At 41.1% G+C, this 20,667-nt stretch overlaps 1 protein-coding gene across 1 annotated transcript in view; it reads right to left on the reverse strand.

Annotated features, from left to right (window-relative positions):
• The window catches only part of LOC139709125 (X-linked retinitis pigmentosa GTPase regulator-like), a 32,785-nt gene extending 17,308 nt beyond the window's left edge, over positions 1-15,477 (reverse strand). The window contains exons 1-12 of the mRNA XM_071621086.1: positions 15,388-15,477; positions 14,077-14,202; positions 12,964-13,056; positions 11,651-11,869; positions 9,916-10,065; positions 8,076-8,234; positions 7,045-7,203; positions 5,434-5,558; positions 4,530-4,748; positions 3,482-3,635; positions 2,907-3,061; positions 865-945 (exon numbers count right to left, since the gene is read on the reverse strand). Of these exons, the coding sequence (XP_071477187.1) occupies positions 865-945; positions 2,907-3,061; positions 3,482-3,635; positions 4,530-4,748; positions 5,434-5,558; positions 7,045-7,203; positions 8,076-8,234; positions 9,916-10,065; positions 11,651-11,869; positions 12,964-13,056; positions 14,077-14,202; positions 15,388-15,415 (1,668 nt within the window). The 5' untranslated portion in view covers positions 15,416-15,477. The remainder of the gene's footprint in view (positions 1-864; positions 946-2,906; positions 3,062-3,481; positions 3,636-4,529; positions 4,749-5,433; positions 5,559-7,044; positions 7,204-8,075; positions 8,235-9,915; positions 10,066-11,650; positions 11,870-12,963; positions 13,057-14,076; positions 14,203-15,387) is intronic.
• Between the last annotated feature and the right edge of the window lie 5,190 nt (positions 15,478-20,667).

Here is a 20,667-nt window from a genome sequence, read left to right on the forward strand (position 1 = left end):
ACAATAAACAAAATATAAAGGGAATTCCACAAAAATTCATTTTTCATGAAAATTAAATAAATTACACATTCAATCAACTTGATACTGACATATGGTTAAGGGTAGCAATTATTCCCCCTGCTTTCTGAAAGCGGTTAGTCAAGTGCTCTTTCATTATGCTAAAAAAGTGGATTTTTTGTGGAATTCCCTTTATATTTTCTTAGTTTGTATTGTTGTCCACACATGACATCATAACCTCTAATAGTTTCTTCATCCAGCGGTTCCAAAACCAAAACTTTAAATATTCATAACTTTTGCATCGATTGTCCGATTTTCTTCAAACCTTCACTGATGTGTTCTACTAATGTTGCTGCTTTCACTCAATCCACATTTCTCTTTGAGTTTTGGTTTCCTTTAAAGAGATGTATAGTTTTAGTTGAGATAGGGATTCAGGTTTTAATTTTTTATGAGATAATTAGAAACCACTTATATGAAATATAAAAGAGTAAACAATCTAATAGGAATTCACACTTTATGTGATGAAAATTGGTTTTGAAATGACTGACATATCAAAAACAAAGTAAAACAAATTAGTTCTAACAGAAGATGGAACCCACCTTTTTATTAGGACCTCTTTGTTTCAGGATAACTCAGCCATTTCAAAACCAATGTATGTCATATAAACTTTTAATTTCTCTTAGAATTGCATGCTCTTTTATATTTCACACAGGAAGTTTCTAATCATCTTGTAAAAACTTAATACCTGAATTCCTATCTCAACCAAAACTATACAATCCCTTTAATAACAGAAAATTGAATAATACAAAAACACATAAGATTGAATAATACAAAAACAGAATGGGAAATGACAAGATCAGTGGGTACCTCTTCGATAGGTTGCTTCTTTGAGCGAGCCATGACTAAGGGTTTCATGCCTTCTCTCCTCCCGCTCTTTGAAAAGTGCGTCTGAGGGGGGTGCCAAGGGTTAGAGAAGTTAATCAGCAAGGGTCTTTAAAGATAGTCAAAAATAGTGTTGGTGTCATGCAATTATATTTCTCTCTACTTCTCTTATTCCCTCTCTTTCTATCTCTCTTTATCTCTCCCTATCTCTCCCTCTCTCTCTCTTTCATCCAATATCTTTGTGTGACATGTAGGCCCTACATGTTAGTATTATTAATCATGTGTCATTTGAACAAAAGAGTGTCTCTGAAATATGAGACATTTTTGGAATTACTGCACAATACTGTGAATATCATAGCTAATCTGCTATGTCTGTGTCTCGTGTCTAAGTTTGGCTGCATGAATTATCAGATTCATCTTTCGCACTGTTTATATTTCAAAGCGAGAATGCCACTGCAGCAAATTGCGAAGTCATAAGACAAAACAAAAATGACAGTAAATAGCACATAATGAAGTAAGATATAATATGTCAAAAAAATATGTATGAAATCAAACTGAAAACATTACCTTAACCATAAAGCAGTGGAACAATAGGCGTGTCTTCATCAGCCCGAAGTTTCAAAACAGCGCGCTATCTTGCGGTTATCAAACTAGTCTGATGTCAAAATAGCGCGCTATCTGTGAAGTGAAGACGCAAATAGCGTGCTATTTGATCGGGAAAATTTCCCCAAAAATCTTGGTCTAGTTCGTCAACTAGAGCGCTAATTCGTGAAATAGCGCACTATTTTGGGTGCGTCTCCATCAGTCCGAAATTTTCTCGATCCCTCACCGCTTCTGGTTAGCCAGCTGGTAATGGAAAGCACACGCATGTACAAGTGTGTATAGTACATTACACGCACGGTGTATTCAAGGATTGTGTACTATAAGCCTGTTGTTGTCATCTTTAAAACCAGGCAGGTGATTTCTCTCACCTCCCTATCAAAACTCAGTGCCGTGCATGCTAGCCGTTGTTGTTGTTGTTTTTTTTGTAAACTTCTTCTTCTGGTCCACTCTACCTTAGCTGAAGATTCTTGCAGATTGTGTGCATTTTGGATTTGTTTAAACATTGCAATTCGTTAATTTCATATATAAGATGCCTCACTGGACAGAAGAAAGAGTAGCGTTATTAATATCCCTTTGGAGAGAATTTGCTGTACTGCTCACCTCCCTGGTTGTAGAATCGTACATACGGTGATATAGGAGATTTTGAGCGGGGAAATCCACTTTCGAACCGCGAACCAGGCAGAGTAATATTGCAAAGTGCGCATGCGTCAATTTTCGGACTAATTTCCCGAAGCAGGCTGTTCGAGCTGATGAAGACGCACATTCGCTGTATCGGGCTATTTTCTAAGACCGCAAAATGTCCCGCTAGTTTGAACTTCGGGCTGATGAAGACACGCCTAATGCCTGAAGATAACATAATTTTGCATGCATGATTATGACACTTAAACATTATTCACGTACAAATACAAATGAACATTTAGCCGATGCCAAATCGAACAAAGACAGTCTATGTGAAGAGCATAATAAAGATAAAAACAGATGGGAACCAGAAGGAAATGAGAACTGTCTATTACTTTTCTGAAATAAAGTCATCAATGAAAATTTGCCTTGCTTCAATACTTTCCTCCGAAGAGGGTCCCCCCCCCCCAAAAAAAAAGGACTGCAACTCAGAAATTCAAAAACACACACAGATTACAGATTCATATAAAAACATGAAAAGATGACCCTCCCATCAAAAGATTGTATTTCCATTCCTTTCAGATATATCTCACGGGGGATATCTTCAAAATGAAAAGGGCCTATTCATCCCATGGACAAGACTATTAAAGATAAAATTTCATTTTGCTCGTAGACCTTGATGGACATCAATGACCGACCCGAATCAGGTACAAGTATTACCTTTAAGCCACAAGTGTCCCGAATGATGGAAGAGATGGCAAGAGTTACTACCACAAAATGATTAATGGGTGAACAAACAAACTTACAGTTCCAAATGGGTCCTGGCCTTCTGGGAGTTTTCTCTCTTTGTCATCATCCTCGTCATCATCCTCCACAGCACTGTCATCATCGGTTCGTTTGCTCCTCCTTCCTCCTCCATCCGGGCTGTCCCTCCCTTCCCTGCTTCCATCTGTCTCATCTTCTGCAGTGTTGCGAAGAATGTCATAACAACGCAATCTTGTTGATTAAGCCAACAATGTTACAGAAGACAAGATTTAGAGAAACCATAACAACAAAAACAACTACTGTGACAGATGAAATTTTTGCTCATTTCGAGCAACATGAAACTAGTGGGAAAAATGTTTTCTACAGACATGAATAGGTATCAGGGCCCCATTTCATTAAAAGTTGCTATGATAGGAACTCTTGCTGGAATGGCAGTTGCCATCACGGTAATGACAAGAATCCAGCTTTCTGATCTGCTGTTGCTATGGGAAGTTGCTATTCTAGCAAAGAGTTTGCTATGCTAACATCTCTTATAAAAATGGGACCCAGACGTTTTCAGACAGTCTGCTTGTAGAATCAGGGAAACACGGCACCTCCGCTGATGCCCTACACTCACCGTTCAGCTTCAGCTTCATCTTGGGAATGCCGTTCTTGCCGAGCGGCCTTAGACTGAGGGGCACATCCTTGGAAGGCAGCGACGACAGGGTGGACTTGGGCGTGGAGGACCCCAAGGGAGGCAGGGTCCTGCTGAGTGGCGGCAGTGGTGATCCCTGGAAGACAAAAGTTTGGACAATGCACCAATGGTCAATGTACCAATGGTCAATGCTTAATCTATCAGGTCCTGGGATCATTTTGCTGCAGAGCTTACCATCTTGTTGGCAACTCTTCAGGTTACATCTATGGGAAAGAGATTAAAATGGAATGGGCTTATCTCATTTGATCTGGACAAACTCAGAAAGAAATTTTACAAAAATTTGTCCATTTGACAGAGAAACAGGAATTTTCCTTTCTCAAAATGTTGCCAATCTAAGGATAATTCATCACTTTAGCACTTTAGAGTCTCTTCAGAATTCTACAACCAAAACAGGGTTCAAATGAAAGAGAAGTTTTAATTCTACCTCATGTAATACCTAGCACTGGATGATAAAAGTAATGATAATCACAGCATAAAACACTTTTCCAAGTTTCAACGGAACAGAAACGTGTCCGAAGATTAGGAGTTTGCGCTGCAGCTAGACTCCGCCCCTAGCAATGAGGGAGTGATCTTATTGGTCAGTGCGTGTCATCCTGGTTACTGATTGGTCGTGCATAGACTGTTGGCGCTAAGCTTGAATGAACATCGTGGAGGTTGCTAAGAGCATACCTACTATTGCCAAGCAGTGAAAACTGTCTTGCCCCTCTTTGATCATGATAGCGTCGGAAGGAAAACTTTGAAAGCGGTCTTCTCGAAACGCTGATTTCCTTAACCACTCGATATGGGCTATTAATCATCAATATCTCTGCAACAGAGTACTTTCATGAGTCGTGTTATATACAAAATTAAAGTGGAAGAGCAAGGGAATACTATCATGTCATTTTCAGAAAATTGTCCTCCCCAACTTTCGGATCCTTTTGTTGTAGCGGGTCACATTTGTACTACACTGATAGGGGAGAATGACCCTCACCTCCCTCTGGCGCCGTCTGACCCGGGCAGTGCCTCCAAGCGACCCGTTCAGATCGATGGAGTTGGCCAGCTTTGCTAGGTTGGCTCCCATCACCGCGCTGGAGATGGAGTCGCCTGCTTTGCTGGGCTCAGCCTCCGTCGGCTCCTGATCAGACTCGGGGTCCTCCGGAGGGTTTCTCCTCCTCGCCCGGACCAGGGTGTGGCATCCTCCGCATGACACCTGGAGAAAGAAGGTAGGGAATGATAGCAGTAGTAGAATCATTGTAGTAGTAGTAGTAGTAGCAGAAGTCATAATAGAAGTCGTAGTAGTTGTACTATTTAAAAAGTAGTAGCAGTACGTTTTAGCAGTAGCAGTAGCAGTAGCAGTAGCAGTAGTAGGAGTAGCAGTAGTAGTCATAGTAGTACTTAGTAGTAGCAGCAGTTGTAGTAGTAGGAGGAGGAGGAGTAGCAGTAGCAATAGTAGACTGATAGTACTGGTAGTAGAACAATAGTAATAGTAATGGTAGTGGTAGTAGTACAAGTACAGTAGCATAGTAGTAGTGGTAGTATTAGAGGTAGAGTGCTACTCCTAGTAGTAGACTAGTAGTAGTAGTAGCAGTGATTGTGGTAGTAGAAGTAGTATTGAAAATAGTAGTGGTAGGTAGTTGCTGTTGTTTAGTTGGTATTGTTCCTTTAACATGGCACTGTTCAACCACATTTATGATGGGAGGGGGGAGGGAACTCGACGTCTTACCATCCAATCAATGGAATCAAATTTGCAACATATACATGTAGTCCACTCACTCCACTGCCTAGAGAGAAGTCCAGCCACATTACAACAAGTTGAATATGTTCTATAGTGACTGCACATACTGCAACTCTTTACACAGCAACCCATAAAATATGGAAACCTGTTCATTTCTCACCTGTTCTACTACGAAACCCTTGAAGCGATGAACCTTGGTCGGGACGAAGATGTTAGAGAAGCTCTCCTCACCCTGAGCCAGCTTGCCATGGCGACCGTCTCCAAAAGTATATAGGCAACCCTTGGCTGGAGAGGCACACAAATAAATGCAAAAAAAAAAAAAGAGAGAGATGATTATAAGTGGGAGCATGACCACACAATTTCTGCAAGAGATCAAAAACCTATAAAGACCTGGTAGCTTGGGGGTTCATGGAGTGGGAAAGTAAGCCCACTTCGAATATTTTTTAGAATCACAGTCATGGATTGTGTACAGCTTTATCACTGATCTCTATAGACCGATTCTGTGACGCGCTATGTGTATTTTTGGCATGGACAGCGCCATTACTGCGGTGTCTTAGCCGACCCCCCCCCCCCCTTCCCTCTCTCCCACCCCCTTCCGCGCGCAGAATGAAAAACTGATGCATGGTCGTTTTAGCCAATAGGCGTCTCGTACTGAGTCCACGAACGCTTGCTTAGTGTGCGAACCTTTGTTACAAGTGCGTGATAAACATGTTGCCCGGGGGTGGGGGAGAGAAGGGGGGGTCGGCTAAGACACCTCAAAATGAGCTCATGGCTGCGCCCAGTGCCACAAATTGTCTGCTGCCCTCAACGAACCCGAATCGGTCTACATATAAGTATGCGCACAGCCATCAAATCTCGACTGGAGTTGGCAGTTACCAATGAGCATGCTCTTCAATGCACGTATTCACTGACACATGACTGATGAGTGCTACGCGTGGTTTAGAGTGCCCCCATTGGACGGTGAAATCAATAAGACCGCCCATGTTTTCCCACGATACTGGGACTTTAAATAGCAGCCTTAAAGTGCTATGCCACATCATGCTTCAATTGGCCTTTAAACAGAGAAATAATTATCAGTCATTATTAGTGTGTCAGTATGCACACACAGATGAATTAAAAATAACTATAAAATGGATCTGACTGCAAGCATACAAGACGAATATCTCACGTGGAAGCAAACTTCTGAGAGTGTTAAACATTGTTATGTTGCTCTGAGACTACTGCTCAGATTGCATTTACAAGCAACTATAAAGTTTCTGTGCAGGGCAACTGTAGACTGCAACTGAAAGCTTTTCTAAAATTGCACTTGCTTTTAATTACTCAAATACAAGCATTGTCAATTGTGCCCTTTTAACAGGAACAAGTCTATGATTTTTTTCATCATACTCTAAAATTTCAATGAGACAAACATATCATTGCATTCTTCTGCAAATTAATTGTATGTATTCCTTCTCACTTGGTAGCATTTTTTAACTTTCATATTCAGCAGATTCCCTCGTTTCTGAGTAATCTGTAATTTCAGTTCAAACACACCACGGGGCCTAAAAAACATACTTTACATGACACTTCTACCAAAATGATACCCAAATTCAGTTTACTCTGAAAATCAATGTCATTAAAAGCATGATCAGACACAGCAATTAAAGCTATAAAAGCACATGATTTAGTTTCAGAACTACATGTATCTGTGTCTATAAAGAATATGTACAGCAAAAAATCGGTCCATCTACTACTTTCAGAGGAAACAACAGAATATGGTACAATACCACACCTGTGATAACAGCAGTATGACTCTCGCCACACGCCACCCAGCGACACTTGGTCCACTCCAGCCTGGTCACCAGCATGGGAAGACTGGTCTGCAGTGCGTCCGGACCAAGGCCCAGCTGACCACTGGCACCATCCCCAAACGTGTAGAGATGACCGCTCTCTATGGAAAGACAATATGCAAAAAGGTGAGATGTTAGTCTACAACTCTTATCTCCTTGCTTCATATGGAACTTCCGCCTTGCTTCCCACCGTGTTTTGTGTATGGCAAGTACGATAGAGTAGCTCTCGACTACTTAAAAGAGAGAATCTAAAGATTTTAGGTAACAAATCTTCTTCAAACCATTACCAATAGAGCAGCATGGTATAAACAAACTATTTCCTCTCTAGTATTCTCTGCTATTCTGTCTCTCTTTGCATTAATATCCACATTTCCTTGATTGTTAGGACCGACCTGCTCTCAATGAAGGGCATCACAACCACATACCTTTGTCCGAAATTCTTTACCTTTAAATCAACAGAATATATTCCAATCAAGAGTATCTCTACAGATAAACATTAAGCCAAAATGAACTTCATGACACTGAAAGCATAATTAATATCTTACGTGTGAAAGGTCTTGCTGTCTCATTGAGCCAAGAATACAATGATGTCCATGACATTCATGGCTATAAACTGTTTTACTGAAGGCTGAAGAGCTATCAATCTTTTCAAATAATTTGTGCATTTGCCCAGATACTCAACAGTCAGCATGAGATGCCATTCAATTTGTACAAGCGATCTCTATGACAAGGACCCATAGATCAGTCTACAGAAAGAACATGGTTGTCTTTGGGAGTGAATTCATCACAACCAGCAACTGAGAACTCGTATCTTTTGGGCTGAAATTCACAAACAAGATTCTTGTCATGAGTGCACCATGAAGGGAAATGAACAAAGGTGGTTATAAAAGATACAAAAACCTGGAATGTAGACTATGAAACTCTCTCCACATGCGTCTTAAAAATCAAAATAACAGCAACAACAACAACATACCTGTAATGGCGGCTGTGTGGGCGTTGCCACAGGACACATACTCTACTGGTTCCTTGAAGTAGGTCACATGTTCTGGTTCCCTGACACCGTCCAGGCTGTCATTGCCGAGCCCCAGCTTCCCGCCCTCTCCCTCGCCAAACGTGAACAGCCTCTTGTCCTCTGAAGCAGGAACGTACCGAACACCCAATGAGTATGGACATAGCAGCATATACAATTATTTCACCAGTACAGTGTCGTTTCATATTGTGTTGACCCTTGTAAATTTGTGTCATGCATCATTATTGTGATACTCAGTCTTCTCAAAGCGAGCGCCAATTCCTGAATCCTTTCTGTTACATTTATGCAGATAGTCACTTCTAAATACACATGCATGCATACACACACACACACACACACACACACACACACACAAAACGAGAGGGGCCGTCAAAGGCGGCAGACCCACGCCTTAGTGGCGCTACAGAGTAGTTGCAATACTATACTATGGGGTCAAAACTACAAGGTCACATAGAATTTTCAGGGGTCAATTGATCATCACCAAAATCTAATCGATTCTTCCCTGTCACTATCCGAACATTCACTTCCACCAAAACACTCCACAATGAAAAAGAGTGCGAGCGGTGATCTTGACATATATGGTGCTGTGTCCAAATTTTGCCCAAGACTTCAAATTTCGCCCAGTGAGATAGTGCACTAAGAAATGGAAGCATACGCACTGCAGTGTGACTGGGACCGAGCAAAAATTTCCCGTGATTGAGGGATGTTCCTCCAACGAAAACAAGAATCAATATTAATATGAAAAATCACCAAATACGGGCCATTTTGTGACAACGAAAAGCAAACTTTCACAAAATTTTCACAAATTCAGAAGGACCAGTCCCTAAAATAAACATAAATTTCTGAATTCTCACAAACATTTGAGAAGCGAAGTCTGTCGTCTGGGAGTTCTGTTTTCATATGGTAGCGGAAAATGTGCAAAGTAAGAAATGGGAAAATGTTCGGAGTGGTCACCCCATCATACTATACTATGGCGTCAAAACTACAAGGTCACACAGGGGTCAACCCATTATCACCAAAATCTAATCGATTCTTTCCTGTCACTATTCAAACATTCCCTAAACATTTGGTGCAAATCCGTTCGCCCGTTCTCTTGTTATCTTGTACACAAACAAACAAACTAACAAACAAACATATGGAGCCCTTTACATAACCCTCTGCTGATTTTCATCGGCGTGGGTAAAAACATCATTCAACACTTTGCACAAAAGGCATTGCACAATCAAACATAAAAATGTCCAGTAAATATACTGCCAACACACAATTACAACTCTTTAAAACTGTGTGGCCACCAAAGAAGCAACATAAAACTATGCTTGAGGGCAAGTAACCACAAGACCGACAGCTTTAAGTCACCTCCAAAGGGCTAGGCAAAAGGGATAAAGTCAGTGCCTTGCCTAGGGGCACAACCACTGTAGCCAGGGGATTTGAACCAGTAACCTTGTGATTGCCAGTCCATGGTCTTATCCCCTGTGCCACAATAGCTCCTTAGTATCTGTTGTGATACTGTAAACCCCAAATATATCGCGAGATTTTTATTTTTGCAAATTCTGCGAGTCCGGTGCTATTCACATATTAAAAACACACACAGATTTTACCTCTGATCCTGACATGAATGTATAACACTTCTCTGTTCAGTGCTGTACTCCACAATAGCGAATTCAACCACACATGAAATTGTCGGGAAGTCCCGATTTGCGAAAAATTAGACTCTTTAAACATATGGTGTATACAGTATTCATATCAGCAGCAGACAGGAAAGACTTCAGTCTACCCCCCTCACCTGTTGTGAGAGCCGTATGGTAGTAACCGCAGGACACCATTCTGACGGGAACGCCGACCGACAGCTCCCTGGGGATGTTGATCTCATCGACCTCTCCGTGACCCAGCTGGCCTTCGGAGCCTCCACCCCATGTGTACAGGGTGCCAGTCTCTAGAAAATGCAACAAGGGGGCAAAACAGTGACAATAGAAATGTTGCTTGAATAAAGCATTCTTCCAACTTAAAACCTTGTGGCATTATAATGGTGTACAAGCAAGGTACTGCAAAAGTGGAAATTTTCATGGTGTTGAAATTTTTTTGCATTTTGCGCAACCAGAAACTAGAGTGAAAATAAAAGCATGCAAATACACATATTTTTGCTTGCCATCAGTTCCAGTAGTTGAGGTCTTGATTCCACGTAATTAAACACAAACAAAATTCATCTTACTAGGCCAAGCACAAAAAATATCAACTTTCACAGTAATTGAACCTTAGATGATTATAAATAGTAGCTACACTACAACAGTATTCTACACTGTACGGTTATTACATAATTTGAAATAAAAACCTGACTGGCTTCCCCTCCAACCTAACAGAGAGACAAGAGAGGTTCTCATAGCTGCAACATATTAAAAGTTGAAGAATGCTCTCAATCCTCAATGCTAAGAAGTGTGACAGTTTCATCTTTTTATACATCTTACAGCTTGCCAGCTTGCGCTGCCATCCCATCTAGGTCAGCTGTCAGCCACAGATGAAACTAGAAATGTCGCTACAGCGACTGGTTATACCCCCGCCAAACAACATTTCATAAGCTTTGGTCAAAACAACATTTCATAAGCTTTGGTCAAAAAACTGAGGAAGTAGTTAAATCCGCAAGATCTTTCCTTGATCTTCTGCCATTAATATGCCGCTACCATGGCAACGTACTTTCGGGTACTGTCTAAAAATGCGTCTTGCACATCTACAACCAAAGGCACACATCTGTACAAAGTTTCATGGAAATTGGGCAAAAACTGAGGAAGTAGTTTGCAACACAAAATTTTCCATCATTTTGGCTCATAATATGTGAGCTGTTACCATGGCAACATACTTTTTGTCACTGTCAAGAAATGTGTCATGCTGACCTATATCCTAAGACAAACATTCAATATGAATTCCATGAGAATTGGAAGAACACTGATGAAGCAGTTTTGCCATGAAGCATTTTACCCTATATTTTACCAATAACATGCCGTTACCATGGCAACGCACTTTTTGTCACTGCGGAAATATGTGTCTTGCACATTAACATATTCAGATGAACATCTGTACCTAATTTCATAAAAATTGATCAAAAACTGTGGGAGGAGTTTGCGACGCAAGATTTGTACCCATTTTTGCCCATAATATGCCGTTACCATGGCAACGTACTTTTGGGTACTGTCAAAAAATACGTCTTGCACATCTACAACCCAAGGCACACATCTGTGCCAAGTTTTATGGGAATCGGTTGAAAACTGAGGAAGTAGTTCGCGACGCAAGATTTGCAACGGACCGACCGCCCGACCGACCGCCCGACCGCCCGACCGTCAGCTGATTCCTATATACCCCCTTCAAACTTCGTTTGGCGGGGGTATAATTACTGACAATGACTAGAAAACGCATATTGATTTAATATCTAAATCTAACGAGCAAAAATCAGAGTGAGTTCAGTCTCTACCTTCAGAATCAATTCACATATCTGTTGGCATCAAACTACGAATCACGCCCAAACTCACTTGTCAGCGCCGCCGAGTGGTCGGTGCCGCAAGAGAGCATAAGGTACTCCTGCTCCCCTAGGGCCTCAACGAGCTTTGGCGTCTCATACTGCTTGGAGTCCCCATGACCCAGCTGACCATCGCCCCCAGCCCCGAAGGAGTGCAGGCGGCAGTCGCGGGTCAGGGCCAGCGTGTGGGACCGGCCGCAGGCTATCTGGACCACACCCGCCTGCTTTAGGCCTGGGAAGAGACAATATAAATATATATATTTTAATGAATGAATGACTATACATATACACAATTTGTGTTTATTGCTGCAGACTGTGGCACAGTTTGCATTCAGCACAATGAGCAAAGTTGATGCCATCATATTCCGCCCCCCCCCCCCTTGCCCTCTCAATTACATGTGTGCATTTTGTTGTTGAAATTTTCCATTGTCTACATCACTCTACTGCCCCAAACTCTTGTCATCATAAAATCAATACATCAAAATCTTGTTCATATCTCTCATTGCTGGCAATCCTGAGTGATAAAGGTTCTCCGTGACACTGTTCACTCTTTTATGGAAAGAAACTTCTACAAAATATGTCAGGAACATAAGATTCCCTTTATAGATGAAAGTAGATCACAACTTGTGTTTGTTTTCATGTGTTTGTTTGTTTGTTTGTTGGTCAATATAAACAGTGTGGCATCCCCATGTGTGATTATAATGTACAACACATCAGACAGGACAAATGTAGGGAGGCATTCTTTTGCTGCTGGAGTGTTGGGAGGAGAAGTGAATTGTTTTATTTACATCTAGGAGTGTTATTTAGAAGTTCACATATTATTTCAGTGCGATAACCTGTCAAAGGTTTTGGGTGTGGTAGGTGAAAGAGGTTAGGGACTAGTTGTGGTTTAGGCAGAGATAAGCATGATTATTTTGTCTGGGATTTGAGACAAGTCATTACTCGAAAATCTAGCTGGCAGGAAGCATACAATGTACCTGCCAACCCTTTGATAGAGGTTTTTTTTTTCAGACAAAAAGATCGTAAAAAAATTAAATAATTAATTAAATAAATAAATAAATAAATAAATAAATAAATAAATAAATAAATAAATAAATTCGAACACTCCCAAGAATTGTGAACAGTACAGTAGTGTATCGCGTAAAACTTGACAGGTCATGCTGTGGTGCAAAAGTTGAGTTTTGGATATCATAACCAGCAGGTCTTGGGCACTATGATTCTGTAAGTCTGATATTAGGGGTGCACAGGAGTAACACCACACACACACACACACACACACACACACACACACAGACAAAAGACCCCATCATAAAGTCTTAGATTCACCTTTGACACTGCTGGGCTTGTTGCTTGACTTCGTATGGCCAAGTCCGAGCTGCCCCCAGTCATTAGCGCCAAACACATATAGGCGCCCATTCTCTACAAGGCAAAATACAAACAACAAAATAGAACAAAGATGTAAAAGTGAAATGAGAAATTATGTGATAATTATAGCTACAGAGACTTTCAACATATATTTAGATGAAATTATTTTCCTAAAAGCTGATTGTGGTATACTTTTGATGGCAAAGGCTTATATTTACACTATTAAAAAGTGATAGTACACTGTAGTCCTTGAAATGACAGATGGAAAGACAAAAAGAAAAGAAGATACATGAGTGGAAAGGTACCTTTTCCTTATCTCTGTAATCCGTATATTTTGTCCCATTAGTATCCTCAGGCTTAAAGGGATGGTATACGGTAGTTTTGGTTGAGATGGGAATTCAGGATTTAATGTTTTGAGGGATAATAAGAAACCACTTATATGAAATATTAAAGAGCATACAATTCTAAGAGGAATTAAAAGTTTATTTGATGAAAATCATCTTTGAAATGGCAAATGCATTCAAAAACAAATCAAAACAAAATGGTCCTCATAAAAGATGGGACCCACCTTTTATTAGGACCACTCATTTTTGCTTTAGTTTTTGATATCTCAGCCATTCCAAAAATAGGTGATAAAAGATCTACAATGTAAGAGAACACTGGTAATTGCAAGTATCCTGAATACAAAACTTGACAACAGCTGAATTTTCTATGTAGGGAAAAGGCATACACTTTTTGACAAAGTCAACGCCATCTACATAATGTAGTTCACATGCACAAGTACAACGTATACTAGGTAGGAACAAACACAGGTCTTAATGTGATATAAAAACACGATTATGACTAGAGACAAAACCTGAGAATCGTATCTTACAGATCCATAAAATTATGAATATGACATAAGATCACAATGCACTTTCAGATCACTGACACTCTGCAATGGATCCTCTTAAATCAAGATTTTGTTTGGTCTTTTAAAACATAAACAACTTTTCTAGAATATAGATTTCAAAAGCTATTCCAGGGTTTAAAACTATCATAACACTGTGAGCCTGATGTCAAGAGCTTTCTCACCTGTCACAAGGGCTGAGTGATCATCCCCACAGTTGACCTGCACCGCCTTGTCATTGCGAATCCAAAATTTATTGGCTGTATTGTCTGCAAATCTACTCTTCCCAAAAGTGAAGACGGCTCCACTAGCTGCACAAGAGAATAAAAATTCAGGATTTAGAATCGGCTTGAAAATGAGACAGTCTCACATGCGTTTCTTCTCCCTCGATATTACCTTATTAGACATTTATATTATTCTTACAACATAAGCTCAGGATGCTACCATGTACATATATCTTGTAGGTATTAAAATCCATACAACTTTAACTTTCGATATGCGCCTCAGACTCAGAGTCAAATTGTCAAAGCTTGGGTTCTGTTTTTCCGACATCTTTTTGTCTCTGCTCAGCCCTTACTGCTAAAACTGAAGCTGGCTAAGCTTAATAATTACTTTGTGGGCTCTACAATGACTAAATGTGTGTCAATATACCATCATGATTTGCATGTCGCCCATTTCTTGAACTTCTTTCCAATGGCAATGCACTGTGTCTGTGACTGTTTACAGATCCACATTTTTGTTTATGGATTGATCCTGTTTCGTGTTTGATTTCTCTGCTGTTTGCATGCCTATCATTGTGTTGCACACTTTATTCATGGGATTTTGAATACAATTGTACCATGAGAAGAAGCTGGTAGCACCCTTGACCGAAATATTGGTCTGTATTGGTCGGGGATATGTTCCGTGGAGACTGCGTCTGGCTTCATCACGGATCCCCTCCGGAGGAGAGCGATAACGTCAAAAAAAACCAAAAGACTCCTCCGGACAGACAGATCTTTCTGCTGTTACTACTGCCACTGGCTGTCTAACACTAGTAACAGAGTATCGGGTTAGAATAGCACCCTGAACATTAAGTAGTATCTACTACGGTGTGACTAGGTGTGACGAAATTCCTACACAACAGCCGCGGTGGTAACTAAATTTAGACTCTTGGATTAGGGTTAAAAACCTAACGTTAGGCGGTCATATTCGTGATCTTGTGATTGTGGGTGCGGCACACAGTCAGTCAAGAGCGCAGCGGCGGTCTCTCGCTTGTTGCACCGGTACCCCGGCGTCCTGTAAGCACTGCAGTCCGCTCGCATCCTAGCAAAAATTAGCCATAAACTTTAATTTCACACGACAGGAGATTCATTTACTCAATGACGTACCTATCTGATAAACATGTAAATCTCGTTGCCTACTATAGAGAACTCAAAAACTTCACGAAGATAACTTATCTGTCGAAAATAGGATTGGTAACTAAGCAAAAGTACAAGATGTTTACACAACAAACTCACCGGGAATGTCATCGTCTTCGTTCGCCATGTTCTCTGCAAATTACCGTGTTGGTGCAATAGAGGGCGTCTGTCTTAAAGTGGATTTACTGTGTTCGCCGTGCTGCTGCAGAGCCCTAAATTAGATGGATTTGTACATTATCTGTATACCAGGGAGGTGATTCACCTCCCTGATTATACAGACAAATACATTGTACCGGTATGTAATTATTCTCCCCCCCCCCCCTTCTTATTTTTGTTCTATCATTCTTTCACTGGTACAGGGCAGGACCTGCATGCAACGAAAAAAGATTTTGCTGAAATGTGTATTATAACATCTCATTTGTTGATCAGGTTTTTTTTTTTTTTTTTTTTTTTTGATTGCTTGTTTTTTAATCAGCAATAATCACTTTCAAACTTATCACCCAGACAACGGTTTGGTCATGGAGAAAATTGCATTCATTTTGGATTATTTTGATCGGATGATAAAGAGTATATTACTCTCAATGTCCATGCTGCTGCTGCTGCTGGTGATGATGATCAATGCTGAAGATGATGAATGCATGTTTGACCTGTATTGATTCCTCAACATAATGATGTGATACAGTGGGGGATCCAGGAGGGGGCGCGCCGGGCGCCCCGACCCCCCCCCCCCCTTTTTTTTTTGTTAAAACTGTAAAGAAATAAAAAGACAAAATTGGGGGTGAGGACTGCATTCGCCCCCTTTAATTTTGTAAAGGCGCCCCCTTTTTGCGGAATTCCTGGGTACCGTTTCATGAAAGTTGTCTACAGCCCTGACAAGTTGTCTGTCACTGACAATTTCAGTAAAATCCTTTGTTTTGATTGCCTAAGAAAATAAAGCTGTTCTTAAAGTTACAAATGACTTAAGAATGACTGGTGATTGAGTTCTTGTGCTGAATTATTGAAATTCTGATAATATAGCACATCAGAACTGATCACCGTCGTTCGTATTAAAACTTTAACAGCTTTATGAAACACCCCCTGCATGGTTACTGACTGTTACTATGGTGATTGTTGGAGACTGCATGACAACTTGTCAGGGCTGACAACTTTGATGAAACTGTGCCCTAGATCCGCCTGTGACCAAATGAATGTATCTAAATTCATGCCCTGATAGATACTTTTTTACAATTTTTCTTCAGATTACCCGGATGCGCCAAAAAACAACAACAACAACTTAATACAACTTGAACCAATGACATCATCTGTCAATCACTTTAATCTTAATCTGATTAACAAGACAAGAAATTAAGTTGCACTATCTCACATTTTGATGTCATAATTATTGCGATCCAAATGCCGTACCGGTAAGTATATATGGGATATTAATACAAGAATAATGTAGAGCTCTTTATTGAGTTGGACTTTCAGATCACCATATATGACATTACTACTTTCATGTTATCAGCTGACTTTCTTCTCGGTAGTCGAGGATCCAAATATAAGATCCTGTCGAATAAAACCCTATATGAAACATGATATACCGTACACTATCCGGGCAATTATACTCGTGAGGCGATAGAATGAAGATGACAAAGTGCATCCTATTATTTAAGCCGTTTTATGGGCTGATCGGATCCTTTGGGGATCAAAAAGATAGAGAAATGTATGTGGAGAGTAAAATGTTGCATTCAATTCTTTTTCTTTCAATTCTTATTCTTCATAGTCTTCTTCGGGGTTTTTTTTTTTTTGTTTGTTTGTTTTTTTTGTCCTTCTTCAATGGGTACAAAGTCTGTCAGACAACAATGCCGTATATACGAACATGCATGACGCTTCAATGACGCTTTTACACACTACGTATAGCAAAATCGACAAACGCAGACTTATTGGGACGTCGTCAAGAAAAAAATGTGCGGGTGATCCGTTTAATTGTGCACAGCGGTATTGAATCTTTGGACTCTAACTTGATCAGGTCTAGTGTTGACGTTCTAAAATGCATAGATTTCAGCACGGAAAGTTGACGAGTTCATTCCGAGCGGCTTTCAGTCGCTGGGAAAGATCCCAATAATTTACAAATAATAGCCATAGGCTTCTATGGTATATAGCATGCCACCTTTGTCTTTTATGATAGTGCGATGCCCCCCCCCCCCCCACTCCTTTCCTCCTCCCCCTAATCGATTATGTTCCACAGTGATAATGGGGGGGGGGGGGGCTGCGAGCGTCAACATGAAGGTGCTCGTGGTGGTTTCGGGTCAAGGGTGCCCCCACCCCTCCCAAGCCTTCGCGCCCCTGGGATGTAGACCTATCCTACTTGCCACTATAGAGTTCACATCGCCCCCCCAAAAAAAAACAAACAAAAACAAAACAAAAACAAAACAAAACAAGACAAAACAAAACAAAAAACAAAAAACAAACAAACAAACAAACAAGAAAAATTTAGGCCTAAATCAGCCAAGAATCAGTATCATTATTCCCGTTGTATTATTTCGCTTTTGTTTTTTGTTTTGTTTTGTGTTTTTTTTATAGCAGGGACTCGTTTTATGCAGGATTTCAACTTTTGTATATAGGCCTATAGTCTATGCATGCATGTAAACGATGGATGTGCTTTAATATAAAGTATTTCTTATGCTCATAATATGACCTCTGTGAATGTTTTCATTAGTCTTATACTCCTTTGTAATCTCTATTTCATCTCTTCTTCTTTTCACTATCTATATTTTCTTTCTTTTTTTGGCTTTCTTATACTCTTGCTTTTGTATATATACATGTTTTATTTTTAAGCAGATCTAGTGTTATATTTTTATACTCTTGCATATTTAAATTGTATGTACTATAATAAGCAGTATTCTTCATCATTCATGTTCTTTTTTTTTCCCAGTTGCTAATCAAACCACTAAAGGTTTAATTTAAAATCACATAGGCGCTACCTTATATTTTTCAGGGGAGCCTTACAATGCAAGCTCTGCTTCAACCAAGGCTACCTCGTCTTTCTTTCCTCTCAAACTCTACTCTGCCACATTCTTGTTTATTTTTGTCTAATTGGATCTGTAGGCTCTACTGTGAATGTCAATTGCTTTCTTTTGCAAGAACGGTATTCTTTGTTGATATAATACTTTATTTATCTTGAAGAGAGACAAATAATGTTAATCAATGAACTTGAACTTGAATAGTGGTTACATGTGTGGTCCTGTATCAATCCAGGATGGTGACCACCCGTCACTACTATTATCCCCTCCCCTCCCCTCCCCTCCCCTCCCCTCCCCCCCCCCCCCCCCCCCAATCCTTCCTGACGACCCGTGGGGCCGTGCAACCAGGGAGGTGGGCCCCTCCCTAGTGCAACCCAGGGTGTACACTGCTGCAGACTTGCACGGTACACTCACTGCCAGCTTTGCGTACCGAGTCCGTACAGGGCGCGCAGCAGGGCACCTCTGCCGCGGTCTTGCATGTGGAACGGGCGAGCCGCCGCGGCGCGCTGGGGTACCAGTCATCAGTGCGGTGCAACCAACCCCGCGCTCGCATGAAGTTACAGTAGTAAATGTGTGTGTACTAGCAGCACCAGTGTGTGTTACTCGTACGGCTTATTTGTCTATCGCTGTCGAGTGACGCTGTGCTGCTAGCAGTAATAGTAGCCTACACATCATTTTCAATAAAAGGGCCCAATCTTGGTGTGAATACACGCCGACGAGAAGGTGCGCTAGCGTGAAAATTGCCCCAAAGTGATCATAACGCCGTCATTGAACCTGATTGAGTGCTACGGAAGAACCCTGGTCCGGTCCCTAATCAAGTGGAGAGGCGTGCGTTTCCACTGCACCACTGTACATTGACGTTGTAAGTATTACTGGTACGAATAACAAAAATGGTGACAGTAGCAGTGTGCATTTGCAGGTAACCGGTGTGGTGCTGGTGGATATATGGAGGTGTATACTCACTCACTGTTCACCGACACTGTCAGAGGAGCTAGAATGTGGGAAAGAGTTCCTCATGTCCCTCCCCCCCCCCCCCACTAAATTACTATTTTTTTTACTTATGATAAACTGAATTTAAATAAAGGTTATGCCATTTAAATTTATGTTCCCCCCCCCCCACTAAATTACTTTTTTTTTTTAAACCCTAAATGATAAACTAAATAAAGGTCATGCCATTTATGGGAAGACTTCCTGGCAATTGTGCACTTTACGGCCCTATATTATCGGTACCTCATTCGCCGTGTGCTAAGGACAGTAGGTGATATCCCATAAACCATTCCGCACTGAGCAGCTGGAGAGCTTCTCTTGCTGTATGGAACGCCGTTTGACAAGTGATAAGGTCACTAAAAGCCCGCCTTACGCCGCTGTCTCGCTGATCGCGCAAACCAACCACGCGGGCGAGGCTTGCGCTTGTGTGTGTGTGTGTTTGTCCATGTAGTGGCTGCCCGTAAATCGGTAGCTATACACACTTCGCACGGCGTCTGGTAGACTGTGTAGACGAAATAAACACTTAACGGACCGACGAATCGAGATAAGATGTTGTGTTTTTTTATTATTATTTTACAGAATAATTCCACCAACGCCGCAGCGGACATATGCCCTCCGCAATTGGTTTAATTAGTGATCACGCAAAATTCATTCATTTAAAATCATGATTGAAGCACGGAAGTTTACCACTCGTTGCGTTCCAGTTGTGTGCCAATCAATGCACAACTCACGCTCGATCACGCCGCGCCACACAGGCAGGGAAGGGCGTTAGAGCAACCATGTGGCGTACCGTAAGAGCTTTCATCACACACACACACGTTGACACATTCACACACACTGCATGCATCCCAACACGAAATCTCACACACATGTACACAGTACAGTGCCGAAAGCTAAGACCCGCTGAGTGGGCGCTGTCGAACCGTGGTGCCTGAGATAGGAACTCGAATTCGCACGCACTGCTCGATTATTAGGGTAAAATCTCGCACCGATAATATAGGGCCGTAAAGGGCACAATTGCCAACTTCCTTTTGAGACATAACCCTAGCTTAGTTTATTATTAGTAAAAAAAAATAGTAATTTATTTATTTTGTGCAAATTAGTGGGGGGGGGGGGGACATAAGGAACTCTTTCCAACTATAGTCTAGTTCTATACCTAGCATGACAATTGAACGAATACTTTCACAGTCCAGCTGCCTTTGAGCTTTGTGCGTAATGTGGAATGTTTGATATTCCATGCTCCAGCCTCCAACTCCAACTTTTTTAGACCAAGGCCAAGCCGCCATAGACTGTCTTTGGTTGTGATAAACCACTTTCGTCAGACAGAATTTCAACCATTGTTTTGCTCCAGGTAGATAGTATAGAGAAGCTGTACTCAAGTTTGAACACA

Source organism: Diadema antillarum, unplaced genomic scaffold (assembly GCF_040938485.1).
Source record: "Diadema antillarum isolate AM-2024a unplaced genomic scaffold, OU_Dant_1.0 seq00001410_RagTag, whole genome shotgun sequence".
Taxonomy (NCBI): domain Eukaryota; kingdom Metazoa; phylum Echinodermata; class Echinoidea; order Diadematoida; family Diadematidae; genus Diadema; species Diadema antillarum.